This window comes from Bactrocera dorsalis, chromosome 5, assembly GCF_023373825.1.
Source record: "Bactrocera dorsalis isolate Fly_Bdor chromosome 5, ASM2337382v1, whole genome shotgun sequence".
NCBI classification, from domain to species: domain Eukaryota; kingdom Metazoa; phylum Arthropoda; class Insecta; order Diptera; family Tephritidae; genus Bactrocera; species Bactrocera dorsalis.
This window is the reverse complement of record NC_064307.1, coordinates 2,960,959-2,985,145: the sequence shown is the minus strand read 5'-3', so window position 1 is coordinate 2,985,145 and position 24,187 is coordinate 2,960,959. Positions and strand designations below refer to the sequence as shown.

The window sequence follows — 24,187 nt, the reverse complement described above, 5'->3', positions numbered from 1 at the left end:
TCGTCCTTAGTGCATGCTCTCACATAGTGCCTGGGTAATTATAGCAAACATTATTTACGATGTGTAATAAATGCATCGCTAAGTATATTCCTGGGGTTATATCGACTATCCTTGGTGGCCCCATGCAACAGCTTTTCCACCTACACGCTTAGTTGCATACACATAGTGGTATATCTATTTGCTTTTACCGTTAAGATGACTATTAACGGAGATAAATTCTGACTTTTATAGCCACAAAACCACAGGAACCAACTACTACCCTGCAGCTGCCGGGTGCAGAAGGATGCTCCTTCAGTGCCATTGATTATATTGCTTACAAAGGCTATAAACTTCCTCATTTTTATTGTTGCCTTTACAACGCCGCAAAATACCTTTTTCGACCTACTAACTCAAAGCTTTTAGTACGGCTACAAAATACCGACGCTACCTATGAATATACGTATTCGTGTAGAACTACTTATATGGAACTTTGGCATTGGCAGTCGTGGCATGCGCTAAAAATTCTCCATATTCTCATGTCATGTCAAATCGTACTTTTCACAAATAATCTATGTAGACATGCACCCGCACACCTGTGACTTTGAGCAGGTGAACATTTATCGTCTTCAGAGCATTGTGGCAGCGTGCACGTATTATCTACCTTAAGCAGAAACCTGCTGCCAAAAGGTCGAAACTTATACGAAGAAAGGCACTCGGCACGACTTGCCTTAGGCTCTCCTTCCACCATTCAGACAGACTGTTTGGCCTCATTCAATGTTTGAGCTCATTCGCATCCTTTACGCGCAGCAGGAACTTTGCTCTTCTTAGTCGAGCGTTTAAATGTTACGAATACCAGGCAGAAATTTTCAGTTTTTACATGCATGCATACATATGTATGCGAAGCTCGTGCTCGAGTTTCTTTAAAGATTAGTTGCTGAATTCGCAGGTTATCCTTCAAATTTGGTGAATGTTGGAATTTGTTATTAACGAGCGCTCACTGTGCATGACATGCCGTCATTTTTTGCCTTTGATAGACATTATGTGTAAACTTTTGGTTTAAATTTGTCTTTAAATTGGGGAAAAAGGGTAGTTTTAGTCTAATTTAGTTTTCTAATGGGCTTAGTTTTTTTCTAGTTCCCATTTTTAATACCTTCTCAATACGTTGCAGAGAGTATAGTATTGTAGATTGTTCAACTAATTGTTTGTAAAATAATAAAATATTTGACCTATTCAAAGTGAAACTTATCTTAAACTACTTGACCGATTTGAACTGCATTAAGCAGAAAATTGGCCAAAACGCATCGCTACTACTCGATATAACCTTTTAATTAATTTAGTATGTTAAGATTATAATTGAGAAACCAGTTTTTGCATTTCGCACAGCCGGCTATTCGCTCAACAACTGTTATATTTTTGGAGGGTCATTCGGTAAATTGCTGGACAGTTTCAACGTTATTTTCATAAACCCATGTTTCGTCATCAGTAATGGTACCTCTAGTCGACGTCGGCTTTGCAAAATATTCAGAACTTTTGGTACGAGTCGCGATACGTTTGCTGACACGTTTTCTACTCTAAAAAGTTACCAAAATATTTTTAGTCGATCCATAAGAGGTTCTTCTGTCTTCTGTTCCTTTAACTTTTTAGGGTTTAAATTCATTAACAGAGGTGGATGAACGACTCGCATTTCGATGACTTCACGACCTTCATTGAATGTGCTTTGTTGGCGATAAAGTAGATTTCACAAAAGACTTTTGCAACATTTACAACCATTACGTAACTATGGTTCTATTGCAAACATGAAATTTCAAATGAACTCGTCCTTAAACTTTGTTTCATGATATAAACTGCCAAGACACACTAATTGACAAAAGGAGACCAATTTCATACGATCATAAAGTCAATTTAGGGGAGAGATTTGATCTTAAGTCTATAACATTTTAAAATTTTAATTCCAAACTATAATGCCTAGATTTTCAGTAGTTATAGCTTTTTATTTAACTGTCGAGGCAAAGTGTGTATATTCAATGCTGCCAATAATCGTGAATATACTATGTATTTAATCAAATTTGCTCAATCAAAAAAGTTATTTGGAATTAGGTATTATATTTTGGAACGACATATGGTATGTTCTATAAACAAATCAGCACAAAATTTAAGACACCCAGCTGAGAGTCAGTGGGTCAGCCTAGCCCACTCATAAAATCCATATTTTATAAACATATATGTACATATGTATGTAGGTACATATGTACAGAAATACATATGTCATATGTAGAGGCAAATGTGTATATCCACATGAGTGTGTTTAAGAACTTCGTCACTTTCCTCTGCACTTTTTACGACGATATGTCGGCTTTTATAGCCGCGTGCATGCATAGTGACACACAGTTGGTGAGTTGGTGTGTGTGTGTGAATTTCAGTCCATTAGTGTGCGTTCACAACTTGGAAGAAGTTTTAAAATATATTTTGTTGTTGTACATCGGCTATTTCTATGAAGAGGCTGCCTTTCAGGTCGTTGGCCCCATTTTATTATAATAATAATGCCACTACATCGGGCAAAGGCAGAAAGTCACACCATTAGTCGTGCACATGCATATATCGAGTATATACATACTTGCATATCTATATCATATATTTCTATATGAAAGTTTGTGTATTCAAAACTACATATTTTGATAAATGCACACGCTGCATATTTTTTATAACAATACACACGAACATACTTCACCGTTAGTTTTTATTTATTTTATATTTCGCCGGCACACACTCGTTCTCTTTTACGAACTGAGTGTATCGATTTATTTTTGCATGCGGGTATGAGTTTCTTGAAGTTTGAGAATGGATTGGGGAGACATTCAAACTGCTGATGAGGCATGAATGGAAAAGCTGCGAGTTCTTGTGCGTTTGTACGAAATTCGGTTAGTTTATGTACTATACAATAAACCAAGTAATGGATCTTGTATAAACCATGTACACACGTCTGTAGAAATGGTTCGAAAGTGAGTATTAAAGTTCTAAATGTGTAAATTTGGTCGTGGCAGTTGACGAGGCTGTTGATCTCTAGATCTCTCAATATAAAATAATCGGCGTTTAAAAAACTCATTCGTTGTTGCAATGATGGTCTGGATGAGACCTAAAAAAACTCTACTAGAATATGTTATCTGTAAAATGACTTACTGTCGAATAAATATCAAAAATTGACAAAATGTTTACATTCGATATTCGTTCAGAAATATGCAGAAAATGTTGATAGTGATCGGATCATTTGCCTCTGAGGAAGTTTATAAAATGTATGTAGTTTTGACAAAAGCGTGTTTGTAAAAAAACTGATTGAGCTGAGCTGATGGAGTTGAGCGGCTACACTTTAGAATGCCATAACTTAAAAACTATTTGAGATGTCGATGTAAAGTTTTAGGATGTGATTTTTACAGGCATGACCTTTCGAAATATGAATTTTTTTAATTTCACACTAGGATTGAACAGAGAGGGGACTTACGATTTGAATATGAGAACGAGGTAGTTTTAAGAATTCTTAGCCTAATACACGTCTTGACTTGAAACTATTGAGCTATTTGAGTTACAGCTACTTACATTTGGGAAACACTCGTTTGTTTTAAATATTTTTGTTTTAAATAAAACTTAATCAAATATGTATTTAATATAATAAATCATGTAAGCTTTAATGGACCTTACTGAAATTATATTGGGTTAATGATTACAAATTTCGTTATTAATTGAATTAATACCCACTTGGCATTGGTTCTTTAGCTTAAATTGCCTACATGCTTACATATGAATGAATCAAAGAATAATCTCACGACTTTTCCTTCTCTTAATGTACACAATAATGTTTCTAACTTTTTGCCTTACCGTTTTGGCTATTAATAGGAAAAAGTAATTCTCATATTCTAATCACCCATTCTTGTACTTCTAATGATATGCCACTCAGCTGAAGGAAGCGCGCAGACATTAAGGCACCAGCAGCTCGTCATACATACAACACACGTTCTTACATATGTTTACATATAAACACTTACGTAACTAACTACTAACTATTCACATGAAAGAAAGTGGGAAAATAAAATAAAAAAACTCAATTGCGCAAATTATGTGAACCACGTTGGCCGGTCACAGCGCTGCGATTAAGCTAAATTTGCGGAAATTATCAAATGGCCAGCAGAATTGCCAGCAAATTGCATAAATGACAGCCACAAAGCGTAGTTCCGCCGGTGAAACCATTGAGTTTGAAATAAATCCCTGCATTCAGTTACTCCATAGTCCATAGTCGGCGGTATTTTGCATTTGTATATTTGCGCTTAATTTTTCTGCATTTCATTGCCGGTCCTCATCTAACATTTAACGGTTCAGTTTTTAAATCGCTTTATAATATGTACATACATATATGAATATTATATATACAATTTGCCTACCAAAAAGCGCTCATTTTCTATCGCCTCTTCTTCGCCTACCGTCATTCGTCAATTAACGCCACGTCACAGCTCGTCATTTATCAGAAATCTTCTTCATATTCACCACTTCTTGCCTCACGCAAAAAGCTTTGGTTAACCTCCTTTCCTTAGCGGAAAAAATAAGAAAAAATAACTAAAATTATTATACCCATACATACTAACAAAGAGTGTGCATAAGTATTCGTATATATCATAATTTAGTGGCGCAATCCTCTCGCTTCATTAGCACTGACTTTATTGTAAATAATTAAAGGCGCGTTGTCATCATCAAAATCGCACTTTTCACTTCATCATTCCCCCGGCGGCAATGTGGTACGGTTGTACGCAATTTATTGTTGTTGTTTTAATGCAAAAAAGTACTGAAGAATTTTAACATATTAATCTGTTTTCTGCTTTAACAAAATATTCTTCTTTTATTTACTTATTCTCCCATTATAGGTCCAATGCACAGAGTCCAACAACAGCAACTCCGTGATGCGGCTAAATATCAAATACATTTAGGTAAAATTAACCAACTAACCGTTCAATCAACCGAAACTAACCATAAAGAAATAGAAATCAATGAAATTTTAACAATCACTCATCAAGTATCGCTGTACACTTAGATTTGCACTTTTACTAACTTAATTGTTGAAAGGATTTGAAATGTCACCACGCCTAATTCCCTTGATTACCCAAAGCGTTTGTATGTATGTACTTGCACGAGTACTTTTTGGAAGAGTTTGCTTTTTGTGCCTGTGACTTATGCTAATGAAATTGTGCTGACAGCTGGAAGTGCTGAAGTAGTTAGAACTAGGTGTTTGGATTACTCGCTATTTAAGTATGTATTTTTTAATGGATATTAATTTGATAAAAAAAAGCTTGTTTTGTCTTTGGTTGTATTTCCATGTTTTTGTACATTCGTTTTTTTTATTGTTTTTGTAGAGTCTGCTTGTAATGCAAATCTGATTATTAAATTATTTAATTTAATATTTTGTAAATACCAGCCACACTAAGGGAAGCGATAGATTTAAATCCAGGCCGTGATAAATTTCAAAAAAAGACGCTTTTTATAGACAATCTGCGAATCATCGTTTATTCGCGAAAATGTCTGAAGTTTACTAAACATTGATAGTGTGTAGCTAAAACGGTGGGCGAGGAAGGATATTGTTTTAAGGGGTTACATGAGTTTCCTCTTACTATTAACAAAGAAATTCTGAAATTTTTGGAAAAATACTTTAAACTCGGCCATTGCGACGCCATTTCGGATGACCTCTCGGAAATAAATGCACCCACGTTGGCAGGATAGCTTCTTACTTTCTCATCTAAAGTGAAAAATAGGTGTTTTAGTTAAAACCTTAATTTAGAACTTGAGAGAAGAAAAAAACTTAAAATTAGATTTTTGGCATACATTTTTCAAAAAAAAAATTAAAATTTCAGTGTTAATTTCGCAAAATTTTTTTCAAACATCGAAAAAAATTCTTCGTCCAAGTCTTTAAGAATTGTATCTCAAAGACCTGTGTAAAATTCCACGAAAATCGATTTAGTAGTTATGGAGAAATCTTGCCAACCGACTTAAAAAACACATTTTCGAGAAAAACCCGTTTACAGACGGCGCACTTAGCCTAGCTAGCGTCGCGCGCACAAGTTCTCAAAGCTGTAGTACTCGGATCAATTTAAAAATTTAAAACAATATTCTAGAGGCATTGTAGAATTCAATAAAAAATTCTATTTTTTGACGCCTTAATTAAATTTGTAGAATATTTTCAAAGCTTAATATGGAAAAGTTTAAAACTGATATTTTCGTCATTTGTCTTTATTTTTACTTCGATATGTTCTTAAATAAGACTTCTTCAAGCCAAAGAAACTCTGTTTTTCCAAATGATCTAACCACTTAAGTTAAGAAAAGCGTTTTTATGCACATGACCTTTGTCAAGATTTCTATTTCGAATGAAGGATGGTGAAATCGCTATTGATTTAAGCATTTTTGACTGGGACGTAAAATGACAATATTGCTCGAATCATAATTCAAAGTTGAATTTTTGTGTACAAGCCAGTTTAGTTTCACTTGAAGTACACAAGCTCTTATGGGTCGTTTATCAGGTATGAAATCAGCTCTTTAAATAATAAATTGCTTGTTTTCGAAAGGTGAGTAAAATTCGTAAGGTAAAACTGTTTGCACGTGCTTGAGCTACGTCAATATAGAAATTATATAATCCATAAACCCCGATTTGAAATTATTCCAAAATCGTGTGACAAATTCAAAATTTATTCGTAGATACGCAAGTGTTCAAAATGTTTTCACGTACATATAAATAAAATATGTATATATTTTTCATTGAATTCTCAGCCTGCACTTGACATCGCTGCGTTGAATATTTATCAGAGCAAATTTTAAGGCTTAAAGCCCTTGTTTACCCCTTCTTACCCTTCCTATATGGTTTGTATGTATATACATATGTCTATGAAAATATCTATATTAGTGGCAGTTTTCCATCCATTTTAAGCAAAAATAATGGTGCAATTTAGAAATCAGCATTCCATATAATCACCGCCGCTCAACAGTTTTCATTGAAATATGGCAGCCTTTTGTCAAGTCAAAGTCAGCCAACTGTCGACTGACTCTATTGTGCCCAGTCTTTTTATTGTCATGCCTGGAAATATTCACGCAATTAATAGCTCGGCTTGGCGGTCATTCAATATTTTTTCATTATTCCTATTATATATATTGTATATAATGGATATATAAACGTGTGTAATAGACATATGGACGTATATGTACAATTTTTTTATGAATTTTCGCCATTTTAATGGTCAATTATTTCCATTTTAAATTAGTTAATGTGTTTATTAGTAATTTAAATACACACAGTTCTTTTTAATTGTGCTTTCGTTTCTATATTGAGCTAATGAAAAACGAAAACGAACAGGTGCGCTATGAATATTATGCAAGAACTTATTTAATTGCTTATTCTAAGAGTTAAATGTTTTTATATGTGCCTAATGTGGTTAAAGTAGCCACGTAAATTAGTCAAGGTCATATGATGATACCCTTAGTAAATTACAGTTCTGGAAGTTGTGTCTTAAAGACTCCATATGGCTTTAGTGGCGCTGTGTGGTCATTATCCACGTGGCTGACACAGTCTCCATTTAAATCAGGGTAAATCCTTTAATACTTCCATTCATTACAGATTTTGAAAGCCACACCTCTGCCTGTCAGAAAATACCCAATTTCAAAATTATTTGCGAGAAATCAACTGAAAAATAAAATATATATTTACGGGTTTATTATCCGATACAATTATAGCGTGATTTTCGGCTAGAAAATGTCCTTTATCTTTTGATCTTGAAATAAAGTCGCAATTTTTTTAGAATTATATATAAAATAGTATAAATACTCATGGGCGTAGGCATGAGCGAAGACATTTAAATAAAAAATCGAGTATTTTGTAACGTACTCAAAAATGTCAATAGTGAATGAAATTCTCTAAGATATTTCTCAATGTTGTTGGAAATATACTATTAAAATTGAAGGCAGACAGAAAAAGTGGCCAATAATATATTGTAACAAAAAAGTACCCAGAAAATTTAATTAAATTCCTCGAGTAAAAGACTTTTCAAAAAAATTTATTTTGCTTAGTTAGTAGAACTGTGCTTAATTTCTATGCCAAATAAATAAAAATAAATATACATATATAACAGTTTAACGAGTTGCCATTATTGAAAAATCCATTTGTTCAACGGTAGCGCTTCATTTTTGAGAGAACAAGCTGAGTAGGCATGCGGATCATGTGATGCTTAGGAACGGCTGCACGTTTTGATTGATCATATACATATCTTCAAAAGTCATATTTTTTGTATTATGTGAGAATAAGTGAGTTCGCATATGTGCACACCTGCGTTAATATGTCATGTCATCACGTACGGAACGATTTTCATATTCGAAATTATGAAAAAGAAATTCCGCTTATAATTACATTTCGCGCTGACCTCTATCTACATATGTAAGTGTGTATGCATGTGTGTGTACTTCCGGCTTGGAGGCTCCGCTGTAAGACAATACCTTTTATACGCTTTGTAAAAGTCATAACTTTTATGAATGAAATGTTTGTGCATGTATTGTATTTCATAAATGTGTATATGAGCATTTACCTACATATGTATGGAATATTATATATTAAATATGCATATAATGTACCATTGTATGTGTAAAGGAGACAACTCATAAATTAATGTTGGGCCTGTGGCGCTCATTTGGGTCTCCGGTCAGTCGCAACAACAGCCATAACGCTAACTGTTTGATAGCAAATGGTGTGACGACAAGCTGGTCTTATGGCTCGTTTAGATAAATGAATATTTCCTCTTTAATAATACATAATTTATACGCTTGAGCATAATATGTAAGTAAATATGTGTGTTGGATTTGATTTTTAATTGAAAAGGAACAATATATAAATATATTTATGTATATGTATGTATGTATGTGTATACATACTTATCTTGTTCGGAGTGAAAACTTTTTAACTGTATAAGAAGATGTTTAAGATGTGTAAGCAAACCGTAACTAAGGATCTTTAATTTTCATAAATAGTCCTTGATTAAACTCTGTTTTGAAATACAAACTTTTTTTGTTATATTTTTGAAACTAACTCATTTGTTCACACTTTTATACTTTCTTATTTAAATGATTTACAATTTTGCAATTAAAGCAATTCGAACATCACTCCCACTTGTGCCCCAGAAAGCCAAACTTCCCGAAGTTTTTCCAACTTGGGTGTTTTATTTCGCACTCATTTTCGTTCCAGCTTGCTCCCATTAAAAATAAAGCACATTTGAAAAGAAACCGCCAAGCTTTTGTTTAATCACCAGAAACGCCAACAACAGTGGCGGCGTCCGCGTGCGCGTCGGCGTCGGCGAATATGTTTGTGGCGTGCTTCTGACGCGTTCGCACTGCATGACACACATATACACTTGTCAGTTACAAAATCTTTTGTGGTAATGCGTTTTTATGGTTTTACGCAATAGTTATACATTAAATTGTTTTACCCACAAAAAAGAACGAGAGAAAATAGAGCGAATCAGAGTAAAAAGTGAATGCGAATGAAATACATATACATATACACAATTCATACAGTCCATCAGTTTATTAATCCAAAAATTTAAAAGGCACTTAGAACAGTCGTCTTGAAGATAAACATAAACACAGGATTTTCCAATAAGAGCGATATGATTTCTTAACAAGAAACACTCTCGCTAATTTTTAAAGAAATTCAAATGTTTTTTTTTTTATTTGGCGCGAAGTATGTACAATGGATACAATTAGTTCTGAATATAACATCAATGGCCTACACTACTTATTTTGTAGGAACGAATTCGATGAACCCAATTTTCGAGTACTTTTTCCACTAAATCAAGTCGTATCCTATAAATATCACGTCCAATATTGACTTAGACCTTAGACTCAAAAAGAGTCTGATTAATTGCTAAACACCAATGTTTTCATATAACCCCACGTTAACTAGTCTAATGGTGTTAAGTCACAACTTCCTGGAGGCCATTCAAAGCTACAATTTCTTGGAATAATCGAATCTCCAAACTTTTCTCGCAATAATTCGGTTGTTACACGTGCTTTGTGGCACCTAGATCCGTCTTGTTGGAAATTTTGATGTTGTTGCTGATTGTCGACAAGATCAGCTTCTTCCAATTGCGGTCATAAAAAGTTGGTTATCATGGATTTATACTGCTCTCCATTGACAGTAACCGGGTCATCAGCGGATCAATGATTCCAACAGATCAAAAATCACACCAAACTGTCAACTTAGGTGAATGTAATGGTTGTTCACAAATAATTTGTGGATTTTCTTCGCTAGAATCGTCAATTTTGTTCGTTTACTTCCTCACTAAGTGAAAGTGAGCCTAATCGGAGAAAATGATTTTCTTAAAAAAATCGTTATCGCTTTCAAGTTGTTCCAAGGCAAAATCGGCAAATTCACGACGTTTACTATGGTCCAATAACTTCAGTTCTTGAGTAAGATTAATTTTATGCTAATGCAAAGTCAAATCTTTCTCAAAATCCGCCAGGTTGTGGCTTGAGACAGTCCCAACTCTTGAGAACCTCTTGTAATCGACAAATTGCGATCTTCAGCAAAACTTTCCTGAACGGCAGCAATATTTCCATTATTTCAAGCGGTTCTTTGTCTTATTGGCCCTTGAACATTATGTAAAGAAAATATACGATCTAAATGTTCAACAATTCGACGAACATATATGTAGTATAATGAGGGCAAGGAAAAATGTATATATATGTGTACGTATATATCAAGACTAATTTATTTTTTTATACCCGAAGTTTTGCACATATACTTACATACTTATAAATAATCAGCGTGACGATATTGAGATATCAATCAGAATCGCTGAAATCCGACAAAACAGAACATAGCTGTCATACAAACGAACTGAACGATCAAAATCAAATTCAATAACTTTATTATTTGACACGATATCTTAATGAATATTCTCAAAGGCAACGCTAAAATATCTCAAAAAACGTTTCATATCGGATCACTATGTATGTACAAAGAGAGCTGTCAAATAAATTGACCGATTAAAATCAGGCTCTTGTTTGAAAACTGTTTTATTTGTGAAGGGTTTCTAGCTTTAGTTTTTACTTAAGTATTTTTGTGTTTTATTTTTTATTTTTGGTTGTCATTAACGAAGTCGTTTATCAGTTACTTTTCTCTTATGAATTCTAAATTGCGCTAATTAAAATTAGTAGATAAATTAGATGAAATATATGTACATATCCACATAAGTATACCAATTATTCACAGTGATTCTTTTGACTTAACATTTTAGCAGACTAAACGGGCTTTATACACACATACATAAGAACATATTAATATTTATATTAATACAAATTCTTACGTTTTTCACAAATAAAAAATACAAATTGGTTTAATAATTTCTGTGTCTTCAACATTCTTGTAATTTTTTCATGCGTCTTCCCACAACGTAAAAATGTGGCTTCTTTGAAAAAAAAACATAAAAAATAAGACTAAGAAAAGTACTGCAAAGAGCAGAACACGGTTTTCTTTGCTCATCGCCACTCTGCTTCGTGAATTATTTATTTTCTCAATGAAAATGGCAGCTTGAAACGCACACACACACACACATGCACAGTTAGAAACAGTCAGATTGAAGTGGCTGGGCATGTACAAGATATATGTACATATACATAAATATGTATATATGTATGTAAGTCTGTAAGTAGATATCTGCCGAGCGTATTTTCATTGAGGCATTCCTGCATAAATGCTTTTGCGATGCATAAATTGCCTGTAAATTCCAGTTCCCATCCATTGCGACAGAGCAATCGTGGCCTCTGTTGTTGTTATTTGATACTCAGGTGACTGTCATTGCGCGCTCCTTTGCTCTTCTCCAAAGCCCTTAACTGTGGAATTCCAACCGAACCGGCAGTGGTACTCACATTTGTTGCCGGTTCTCCGCTTGTTTGTGTTTGTATTGTTGTTTTTGTGTGTGTTCTTTTGTAAAAATCTTATCACATAAATTCAGGTGAACGTTCAATTGTTTTGCTTTTACTCTTTGGCTTTGTACAAAACAAGTTTCCTTATTTATTTTCAACTCGATGGTAGAAGTGCTTCACTTTTTTGTATGTCAGTTGAAGAACTTCCGATGCCAATGTATAAGCGGAATTCAAGCTTAAAAAATAAAATAAATATTAATGAAAAAATGCAAACATTTTCCGGTGTAAAGCAAACCGTTATCAAAATTTAAAATGCTCCAATATGCTCCAATTTTGAATGCTATTAAATATTATTCTCAATAATCGCTACAAACGTCTTCCTCGTATAAGAAGAACTGCCTGGAGACCTTCATCTTACTCCAGTTTTTTTTTTGCTATAAATACAGTGGACGTAAACAGTATTGACGCAAAGTAACATTCTTACATAGACACACACATGCAAAAGTCGCATTACTAAATTTCTTATTACATATTCTGAAATTCGCAATGATTTAGCTTGCTAAAGTTAGGGAGAATCGAATAAAATTCAAGGCGATTTCATTTTCGAACAAAGAACACTAAAAAGGCAAAACAACATTTGTGGCGAACAATCGAACCCGACGAAAGGCATCACACAAACATTTTCTCGTCGAAGGAATAGGCTGCAGCAAAGCTAAAGTAACAAAAAAGTCTTTGTAGTATTTGAAATCCGACAACAATAATGTGTGGCGACGAGGACAGCAATCAACTCAAGAACAACACTCAGCGTTCATAGCGAACTGTGCAACGTGAAGCGAATCGAAATGATGATAGCAACTTCATGGTTATCAATACGGCGCTTGATTGTCACTCTCTCGATCGAATGCAGCAAAATGTATTGTAGGTTTATTACGCAAGTCCTTCAATGTCGGCAGATAATGGTCGCTAACTCGTTGTCATTCTGAAGGAAATTTCATAATGCCGACACTCATAGAAACTCCCAACCATTTTGGTCCCAACAGTTGAGGACACGTGCTTTCCTTGACGACCGGCTCACTGCTTCAAAATTGATAGATTTTGTTTTGCTTCAGCAACGATTCGCAGATGGAAAGTCCATTTTTGAAATTATTTCAGGCACTAAAACATCGACTTTTGTATCAGACACCCAATTTTGGATTTTCGCGTAGGAATCGATGAAAACAATTGGTAATCGGAAGGGACCAAGTCTGGTGAATACGGCAGGTGGGATAGCAGCTCCTAGGCAAATACTTTAAATGTATCCTGAACCAATTTTGCTTGTGTGCAGGTGCATTGTCGTGTAATAAAATTACTTTGTCGTAACTTCTGGCCTATTTTGATTTTCTTTCGGTTCTTTGAAGCAAAATTACAGTTTCGATTTTTACCGGTTTTCCATTGGTCTTTCATTCAATTCATGTGACACTCATTTTCAGAACTTTTGGAGCGTTCCAATGAAACATATGATGTTATTTATCAATGACTGTAAGGTTATTGAATATGTTTGGCAGATGTCATGCCTACCAGACAGGAAATAATAAAGGCTCGTTCAAAACAAATGTTCCTTACCAACACATTTGCATTTTAACACTCACTTCATACCGGTACACCAAAATATATGTATTTTCGAAAATTGGTCTTCTAGAGCTTGGTGCATCTTTGACACAAAAATTACCGGATCGAAATCGATGAAACAAAATTTGCGTGTGATGGCTGTTACAGTGTCGATATCATCCACGTTTCAGCCAATTTGATTGTGTTTTCGCCTTTTTCGAAAAAGACCTGTAAATAAAATTTTCTCTTTGCTGTCCATCTTTGACGGGTGCTCAAACTATACTGAGTCAAGCAATCACAAAACTATCTGAGAACCTTTAGTACAACGTCATTCAGCGAAATCCGATGAAGCAACACCAAATCAAGATGACTAATGCCATCTGTTTGAAAATTAATGGATTCTTATGCTAAACTTTTGATTTTTGATTTTTTTTTATGCCGCTAAGAATAAATATGAATATCGAATTCTATGTTCAAAACTTAATATTTACTTGGTCCAGAATTGGAGGTACTTCATCAATATTCTACCCATAAAAATCTACTAACATCATTGTACATTTCTGTATTAAAATTAGACGCTGTCATCTACATCAAAACCCCTTTTAACTGCATTTATTTACCTATAACTTTATTTGCAGAAGCACTGCGGCAATCTCGACCGCTGCCACACATTCCGGCCGGCACGACAATGTTGCCTGACGCCGATTTGCAATGCCAAGATGGCGTCTCGCTACACACACAAAGTCACAGCCAAGGTCACAATTCCGCCACATCCGGCTTCGAGTCGGCGCACCGCTGGACATCCAAAGAGAATCTGCTCGCACCCGGTCCCGAAGAGGACGATCCACAGCTGTTCGTAGCTTTGTATGATTTTCAAGCCGGTGGGGAGAATCAATTGAGTCTGAAGAAAGGTGAACAGGTGCGTATATTGTCTTACAACAAATCGGGCGAATGGTGTGAAGCACACTCGGACTCCGGCAATGTCGGTTGGGTGCCATCGAACTACGTGACGCCGCTCAACTCGCTGGAGAAGCACTCTTGGTATCATGGTCCCATATCGCGCAATGCCGCCGAATACTTACTGAGCTCGGGCATCAATGGCAGCTTTTTAGTGCGCGAAAGTGAAAGTTCGCCGGGGCAGCGCAGCATCAGTTTAAGGTATGACATTACCTGTGATTATTATACAAATAATATTTCTATGTATGCAGAAAAGTAATTATCAAATGTTTCTTTTTTCTCACGAAAACTTTTAGATACGAAGGTCGTGTGTACCATTACCGCATTTCCGAGGACCCGGATGGTAAAGTTTTTGTAACAGCGGAAGCCAAATTTAATACACTCGCCGAACTTGTGCATCATCATAGTGTACAACACGAAGGGCACGGGTTGATTACGCCATTACTATACCCAGCGCCCAAACAAAATAAACCGACCGTTTTCCCACTCAGTCCCGAACCGGACGAGTGGGAAATCTGCCGTACGGACATTGTGATGAAGCATAAGTTGGGCGGCGGCCAGTACGGTGAGGTGTACGAGGCCGTTTGGAAGCGTTACGGCAACACAGTGGCCGTGAAGACGCTAAAGGAGGACACAATGGCACTCAAGGACTTTCTCGAAGAGGCGGCTATAATGAAAGAAATGAAGCATCCAAACCTTGTGCAACTAATTGGTAAATATTAAAATATTTAACTACTTTTGGGATTAGAAAAAACTTACTTCTTTCTTGTCTTCAGGTGTTTGCACGCGTGAACCGCCCTTCTACATCATTACCGAATTCATGTCGCATGGCAACCTTTTGGATTTCCTGCGTTCGCCTGCCCGCGAAACACTTGACGCTGTGGCACTGCTTTATATGGCCACACAGATTGCCTCCGGTATGAGTTATTTGGAGTCGCGCAATTACATTCATCGCGATTTGGCCGCACGCAACTGTCTAGTGGGCGATAACAAACTCGTGAAAGTGGCCGATTTCGGCTTGGCGCGGCTTATGCGCGATGACACGTACACAGCGCATGCTGGCGCCAAATTTCCCATCAAGTGGACCGCCCCAGAGGGTTTGGCGTACAATAAGTTCAGCACGAAGTCGGATGTTTGGGCATTCGGCGTTTTGTTGTGGGAGATCGCCACATATGGCGCTTCACCGTATCCCAATATTGATCTCACCGATGTATTTCATAAGCTTGAGAAGGGCTATCGCATGGAGAGGCCGCCGGGTTGCCCACCGGAAGTGTACGATTTGATGCGTCAGTGTTGGCATTGGAATGCGGCGGATCGGCCGACATTCAAGAGTATACATCATGCATTGGAGCATATGTTTCAGGTGGGTGAGGTGTGGGATGACAATGGTGACAGTGGTGAATTTTGTGAAGATTATGAAGATGATGATGATGATGAAGAAGAAGTTGAAGAAGAGGAAGATGATGATGATAATGAATACGATGATGATGATATTGACGATGACGATGACGGCGTTGAACTTTGATGTGATCGTAACGGCAATCTGGGGTACAAATGTACCGATGCAACAAATATGGCCACAGCAGCCAACCTGTTGCTAACCACTGTGACCGATACATTAAGAGACGCTGTTATTGTAGAGCCTCATAGATATAAAAAAATTCATGAAAATCAAAATGATGATGATAAAATAGCTATGAACATGAAAATACGTTGTAAGAACAATAATAATAATGGACGACCACGTCTCGTTTTCTTCGATCTGCAGGAATCATCGATTACCGAGGCGGTCGCAAAACAATTGAATGCCACAACGATGACGCAGAGTCTAACGCCGCAAATGGGCAAAAAGGGCATACCAGCGAGTGGCGGCGGCGGCGGTGGTGGTGGCAGCAGCAGTGGCGGCGGTTTAACACCGAGCGGCGGCCTACTGGAACAACCCGTCGGAACGCCAATGTCGGGTAATTATCACAATAATAATAAATTTAGCATATTGGAATTGTAAATAATATATTAATAACAAATAAAATCTTAAATGTATCTGCAGAAACCGGCTCAACTTCCACCAAATTAAGTACATTCTCCAGCCAAGGTAAAGGCAATGTGCAAATGCGCCGCACCACCAACAAACAGGGCAAGCAGGCTCCCGCGCCACCGAAACGTACGAGGTGCGTCACCATTTATAGACAATAAAGTCCTCACTTTTTATTATTTTTTATAAATTTATTTTTGTTTTTGCAGTTTACTTTCGACCAGCCGTGATTCTACTTATCGTGAGGACGACTCACGTAATCTCATAGATGAACACAACACAAATGGTAGTAGCATCTTTTTCAACCTACAGCAACAACTACAAAAACAGCTGCAAAAGCAAACTCCAATACAACCACAACCATATAATGTTGTATCAACCACAACCACAACCCCAAACAATAACACTAATAATAAACGTTGCAAAACGAATTCTTATACTTTGTGTACTACACCACCTCCTCCCCAATATTCTATAAAGAAATCATCCTCTTGCAGTAGTTTCCTAATCGATATACTTTTTCGAGGTATTTCACACCTGAGTAAGATTATTAAAACATTTCCTTTGTATCGTTTTTATCATTTTTGTTAAATGTTTAAATTTGTTTAATATTTTGTGTGTTATTTTCGATAATTTTGGTACTTTGGTTATCTTCTTATAGTAAAAAGAGTTATTTGTGTGCTGAGTAATGAATTGGTAAATTTCTAGTAAAACAACTTTTCGTCACTTTTTTTTACTACTCTTGCAGAAATATATTGTTTATTTACTGAAAGGTTTTGATTAGCTTTGTATGTACTCTCTCAATAAAGCTCTTGACTGTTCTCTGAAGTTCATTACTCATCTGACACACCTTTTGTTTGTTTGTGTTGTTTGTTTGTTTTAACTTTTCCTTTCATCGTTCATTGAGTTTACGTACAATATTTCGTCACCTGAAATGCAAATTAACGTAACAACATTTTCAGAAATTTACAGTGGCATGAATGAAACACGGAATAAAATGGAACATGAGTGAAACAAAATATTAATATTGGTTAAAACTGGTTTATATATGACCGCAGAACCAGAAAATGTTGAACATATTTAATATTACGTATATAATTTGATGTAGTGAAGCGTAATCAATAAGACACTCAATTTCGAATTTTTTTATGATACGTTATTTTGCATTTCAGGTGACGATATGTTACTTACTAACATTTTTACCAGTATGTATGTAAATTTATATTAATCAAGATTAATTATGAAATTATACAGGGTTGCAAAGGAGTTAATGTATGTAAGTACTAAGTTAGCTTTTCACTTCAAGTTGCGCCAAAAATAGAATGACCGAAAAAAATTTGCATGCTTGCCCGTTATCTTATGGATTGGACCACGTTCGAATATGTGTATCTTGAAGTGAGTGTCAAAGCTATTGTCCTTGCTTTCCAGCTCACCCTGTATAAAAGCATATACATAAATATTAAAATCTAACTTTAATTAATTTGCTTTATGCCTTCCACATTCATTTGGTCTTGAATAATCTTACTGCCTGGTTGCTGGACCTCCATCCAAACTAAATGCTAATGTCGCCCCCAAAACCACGCATCCACCTATCTACGCATTGCTCTACTCTGTGCCAATACATATTATAAGCATAAAATTGCAGTCTCTTCTCACTTATCAACTAACAACTAAATTTTTTCGATCTTCTTATTTTCTGCATACACAAATAGGTCTCACACGCGATATTAATAGTCTGACACAACGTTATGATTCCGAAAATGACAATACAACAGGTGATCCCGACACTGATGCAACCGGTGATAGCTTGGAATGTCAAAATATACCCACCAGCCAAAGTAAGGTGCAGCACTCGCTCCACAGCGGCGGCATCGGTCCACGCTCGGCTCAACAGCATAGCTCATTCAAGCGACCAACGCCCGTCATGGGCAATCGCGGTCTCGAAACACGTCAAAGCAAACGATCTCAACATCAACAACAACATCATGCGCCACGGGACAATAGCGCAGGCGGTTGTACGTCACATCACGTGACCGTCGGTGCATTGGAGGTGAATAATGTGAAGTGCGTAGTCAATCGCTATGGCACTTTGCCGAAAGTGCAACGTATCGGCGCATATCTGAATAGTCTGGAGGATCCGCATACGCTACCACAGCACAGCATCGCCACTCACCTGTCAACAGTGGCGCCGGTTGCCACTACAAATGGTCATGGCGGGCATACAGCAGCCATACGTCAACAACTACCACCGGCTCACGTGATGCCGTTGCCGCCACCAATGAAGTCCGTCGCGAATGTCACACCCACTGGGAATTGTGGCAATATACCGACGCCACCACAGCAAATGATACGTAGCAATTCGTCGAGTGGTGTCACCATGCAGAACAGCGCTTCAGCGAGTTTGAATAAACTACAGCGTCATCGTACAGCTGCTGATGGCACCATGATGACGTTTTCCTCATTTCGTGGTACATCCTCCAGCAATTCACCCAAACGCAGTCAACAGCCGGCGTTAGCTAATTTGGAATTTCCACCACCGCCATTGGATTTGCCACCACCACCAGAAGAGTTCGAGACACCACCGCCGCCACCACCACCCGCACCAGCAGCCGAGGTGTTGGAAGAACTACAATCGGCAAGTATAACCTCAACACAATACCCTTTACCGAATAGCAGTAGTAATGATGTCTCGAACACTGCACCCAGTGTTGAGGAAGCAAGCACACGATTCGGTGTGTCCTTGCGTAAACGTGAGCCATCGACAGACTCATGCAGTTCGCTGGGGTCGCCACCGGAGGTTTCAAATGCCAATACAAATGCCGGTGGTAATGTTCAGGAGTTCAATATGAAGGAGAAATTGATGGCGGAAATCAAGGACCGTTCCAAAGAGAATTCCGCCAACAATGCAAATTTACAAAACGGCAGCACCATACCAGCAGGCAGTGGCGTGGACCCCGTGTCTCTGCTGTTCACAGAGTTGGCCGAAATGAATTTGACAAAGCAAAAGACCACACCACCGCAACCACCAAAAGCTCAAAGTGGTGGCAGTAACGGTGATTCAGGCGGTTCGCAAACACAATCTCAAGAGAATGGCAATACAAACTCTTTTAAGGCACAACTAAAGAAAGTTGAACCAAAAAAATTACCAACACCCACACAAAAGACCGAAAATCAAACGACGATCATTGACTTTAAGGCGCATTTGCGAAAAGTTGAAAAAGACCCGAAAGATAAAAAAGACGCAGCCACAGATGAGGCGCATAAAAATGTACTACAAAAGGCACAAACTGTGATCTCTACGGGCACGCTGGGCCGCAAGGGGGACAAGAAATTCACCACACCGATGACAATGGCGCCAACGATGGGCACGTTAACAACACAACAAAAGACTGAAAATGCAAAACATGACATGACCAATAGCAATAATGGCAATACCATTAACCCTGCCAATACCAACACTAACTCAACTACAAATACCAATGGTAATACTCAACATAACGCAAATGCAAATTCCAATTTAAATTGCAACAACACGCCAAACACCACAGAGCCGGTAGATGCGCCAGTGATCACAAACGATGGCGATGCTGGCAAACGTCGTAGCACAGGTAGTATACATAGTTTGAAGAAATTATGGGAGCAACCGGGCAGTGGTGCCGATTATGCAAGCACCCAATCACAGGCGAACTGCTCAACAAATAGTAGCAGCACCGGCACGAATTCCAACACAACCAACAGCACTAGCACCTCGAGCACCAATCAACTTTCGCCAAAATTCAGTTTGAAGCCAATCTCGAATGCTGCAACCACGCCCACAACCAATTCAAATCGTTTTCCACCACTTAGCACCCAAATCTCACCACGTACCAATGCCATGAATGCCACCAATTCCATGGCCAATAAGCCGCCACCAGCTGCACCACCACCACCGCCCCCTACTACCAACAACAGCACAAATAATCAAACTCAGAATCACAATCAAAATTCCATTTTCAACAATTCCCATTGCACGAAACCCCAACTAACAACCTCTCTCTCAACTCAACTATTCACAGATGGTAATCATCAGTATGGTGAACAAGGTACTTCAAACACCAATAATTCCACCGCTAACACATCAACCGGAAATAACACAACGACTAACAACGAAATCGCTGCAATGAGCCAATCACTTTTTGTAGAGCACAGCAGTGCTGCAAACACCGGCGGCAACCTAATGCAGCCAAACAATAAACTCACCACATCGACTATCACTACAAATGCGGCTGCCACTGCTGCGAATAACACAACAAACAACAAACCCGCCGTACCACTGAAGCCCACCAAATTGACCATCTACGCCACACCCATCTCACAGAAGATCGCCGCCAGCGCATTGGATAGCACCACAAACACACCACTCGGCAGCGCACTACAAAGTTCAACACAAATCACACGCGAAAGCATACTAGAGCTCGTCGGGCTGCTCGAGACATCACTGCATCAGCACCCCGTCAACTCGATCTCTGCCTCACAGTGGCTACAACTAAGCGACAAGCTCAACATACTGCAAAATAATTGTGTAGTCTTCGCCGACAACGAAACAATGCCGCCACATTCGAAATTCCATTTTCGCGAATTGGTGACACGAGTCGAAACGCAATCGCAGAGTCTGCGCACTGCCGGCAGTAAAAATGTACAAGACAACGAGCGTCTGGTCAGCGAGGTGGGTCAATCGTTGAAGCAGCTAACAAACGCCTTACATAGGTAAATATTATTAAAGCGGGAAACACGGTCGGGGGTGAACAGCGCTTACAGTTGCACTGTTGGCGACGGGGAAACGCAGGAGTTGCCACCACCATGGCGCAGTTGGCTGGACGCCGAGGGAAATTTCATTAAACGCAAATGAAAGTAATAGCCGCAACAATTGTGGGTTGCGCGTGGTAGTCTGTCGTGTGAAGAATGTTCAGAAATTCAAGGCTTTAGTTTCCTGCTTGAGTGAATGTGTTATAGGCATATCATGTGTGTGACGAAACTGTGGAATTTGAATATGCGTGTTAAATTCATAGATTTGTTGTTATAGAACAAAGGACGATTCTGATCATGCCACAAACAAAAAGAAAAATGATATTTTCATTTAATTTTAAAGTGTTGATCAACTTAACCTAAAACACACACCACAGATACATACATAAGCGAAGAAGTATATTTTTATGCAGCAGTACTAGACATTCATTATTAACCAAAACAATTATGACTACTTAACTTCGGACGAAGTACAGGGTTCTAAATCCTAACATATTTATGCGTATAATTAATTTAATTTTGTCATACAAAATACCGTTGTAAACTGCTTACAGCTTACTGTTCATGCGTAAACCCTGTATATATTAAAGTGAAAATACAAAATCTAGTCATACATGAAGAATCCAATTTAAATTGCTGTTAGTTGTAGGCTTACCCTAAAATGAAATCAAGACATTTTAAACTACTTGTACTAGTTACTAGCAATATAACCGTTATGGAAGCAAGCAAGCATTGCAAGTATGGCAAATTGATAAGACTTGCATGAAGTACTCATTTATTAAGACTTATTTGGTAGGTATTCCTCTAACAACATGATTATTATATTTTAATTCCATATATTATATATTACATATATATTTAATAAAAAACTGTTTCCATATTTTAGAAATTTACATGTATATTTTAGGTATTTATAACTAGCACTGTATAAAGTTATTGAAAGCGATTGCAATTATGTAAAAATATATGCAGACTTTTGTGTCATTTTTAGCACTATAACAGTGTTTTTAACTGCTCCTACAAAAATATGGTTGCCAGAAAAGCATATGGCAAAAAAGAAAATTGGAAAATTGTATAAGGGCCTTTGCATAACAATTTAATCACATTCAAGTGCCAAATTTAATTTAAAAGCAAGCTAAAAACATGCTTTAGTATTGATGATGGCATATATTGATGCTGTGAATTTTTCGATTGTTATATCAACTTCATTGGATGATTGCAAATGCATGCCTTTCGTCATAAAAATTGCTCAGACATATTATGTTGCCACATTTTCAAGTTATCACGAAAACGTTTAGTAGCTTTTCGACTTTCGCTCTAATACTTCCAGAATTTTCGTTAATTAAAATATAAACTTTCGTTGCTCTGTGATACATTTAAGCATTTTGGCGCAATATCCAACTAATATTCTAATGTTTGGATTAACCAATTTTTTTTATTTTTATTTTTTTAAAGGAAGTGTTTTAGAATTTTTACTACTTTTTTCTATAATGAAAGATTTTACATTGCAGTTCAATGATGTTTAGTAAATTATTGGAGAACAAGCTATTTTGAAGCATTTTTAGCATATTCTTGTACATTTTAGTTGTCTAGCACTTATGCTCTGCTCTTTTACTGAGAAATTTATTAGAGACATACAAACTTTTTAATTAAAAAATAAAACTGAAAACTTCTATTGAGAGCAATAATTTAATTAAAATTGTAAAATACTAAAAAAAAAAACAAAAATCGGTCAAATGTTGTTCTTAGTTTTCAACCTTACAATAGTAATTATTTTCAAGTCAATAGATGATATTTTTAAAAATGAATATTTTTTTAGCTAATACCATAAATTATTAATAAATACAAATTTAATATTTAAGCCTCTTACAAATTTCCAAAACTATATCACCACTTTTATATTCCTCTGACTATTTAAAGTAATTCTAGTTCAAAGAGAAAGCGGCTTAAAAATGTTTTTTTTTTGCTCTAACAAAATTTTTACTCTTTAAAAAATATTTACTCTCGGTAATTTATTTTAAATAAAATTGTATCATTGTCTGCTAACCAAACACGCCAAAATTTTTAGTTATCCCTTAGAAGTTGCTAAGGTTCTATAATAAACCGACAAGGCATTTTAATTAAGTTTGGCATAATTGTTTTGCCACTCTTTTATCCGCAAAAAACGATATACATTATATAAAAATATGAGGCCTAGAAACCTCGTACGAAGTTGAAACAAATTTCCTGTTATAAATATATTACGAAGTTTGTCGCGAACTGCCGATTTCTATAAAGCAATTCTTGTTGTTGTTAAGCTCGTTTTTGCAGCAGACGGGATATGTATTCACGACCCACGGTTAAATCATGATCGGCATTTAAAAAGACAACTGGAGAACATACTTTGCTTTAAAGAATTGTTACAAGGCATAATAAAATCTAGCCTTATTGTTTCTCATAAAGGTGATAAGTTGATGTCTTGTAAAAATATTATTTTTTATTTTATTTCACTTACGCCAATTATTTCAAATAAATTTTTGCTATTTTTTAGACATTTTCTGCGAGCAAATTGATAAAAAATTAAAAAGAAAAACCCAAAGATATTTATAAATAGTTCTATATAAGCGCATTATGCATATGTGTGCGTACCGTATTTAAAACATTAAGCTTGAGACGAATATAGTCAGTTGTAGCACGGAGTCAAGTACGCTTAGTTGAAGTTTCACATTTGTTAGATTATACTCTCTTACTGTAGGGAAGCATACGATGACAATGTAGAATTAGAGAATGAACGTCTTTAAATATAGAAAACTACTGAAATGTTCAGCTATAAATACGCTGCGTTTATATTCATTACCTTGCGCGCCATTCTCGGTTTTACATAAATATATTTTTCTACATTTATAAAAGAATAAACGAAATGGAGAAAATCAA

General features: G+C 36.7%; 1 protein-coding gene across 4 annotated transcripts; it reads left to right on the top strand.

The window, feature by feature from the left end:
• Positions 1-4,404: 4,404 nt before the first annotated feature.
• LOC105232686 (tyrosine-protein kinase Abl) lies at positions 4,405-24,187 on the top strand. Of its 4 annotated transcripts, XM_049457504.1 has the most exons (9): positions 4,405-4,949; positions 14,139-14,658; positions 14,754-15,169; positions 15,234-15,820; positions 16,226-16,418; positions 16,505-16,625; positions 16,699-17,030; positions 18,202-20,097; positions 20,545-24,187. In XM_049457504.1, exons 1-9 carry the CDS (start codon positions 4,892-4,894, stop codon positions 21,237-21,239), a joined length of 4,818 nt encoding a protein of 1,605 aa, XP_049313461.1. In that variant the 5' UTR covers positions 4,405-4,891; the 3' UTR covers positions 21,240-24,187. The 4 variants fall into 4 exon arrangements, with proteins under 4 accessions (XP_049313461.1, XP_049313458.1, XP_049313457.1 ...); XM_049457501.1 differs by having other exon boundaries at positions 4,407-4,949; positions 16,699-17,015; positions 18,202-24,187; XM_049457500.1 differs by having other exon boundaries at positions 4,407-4,949; positions 18,202-24,187.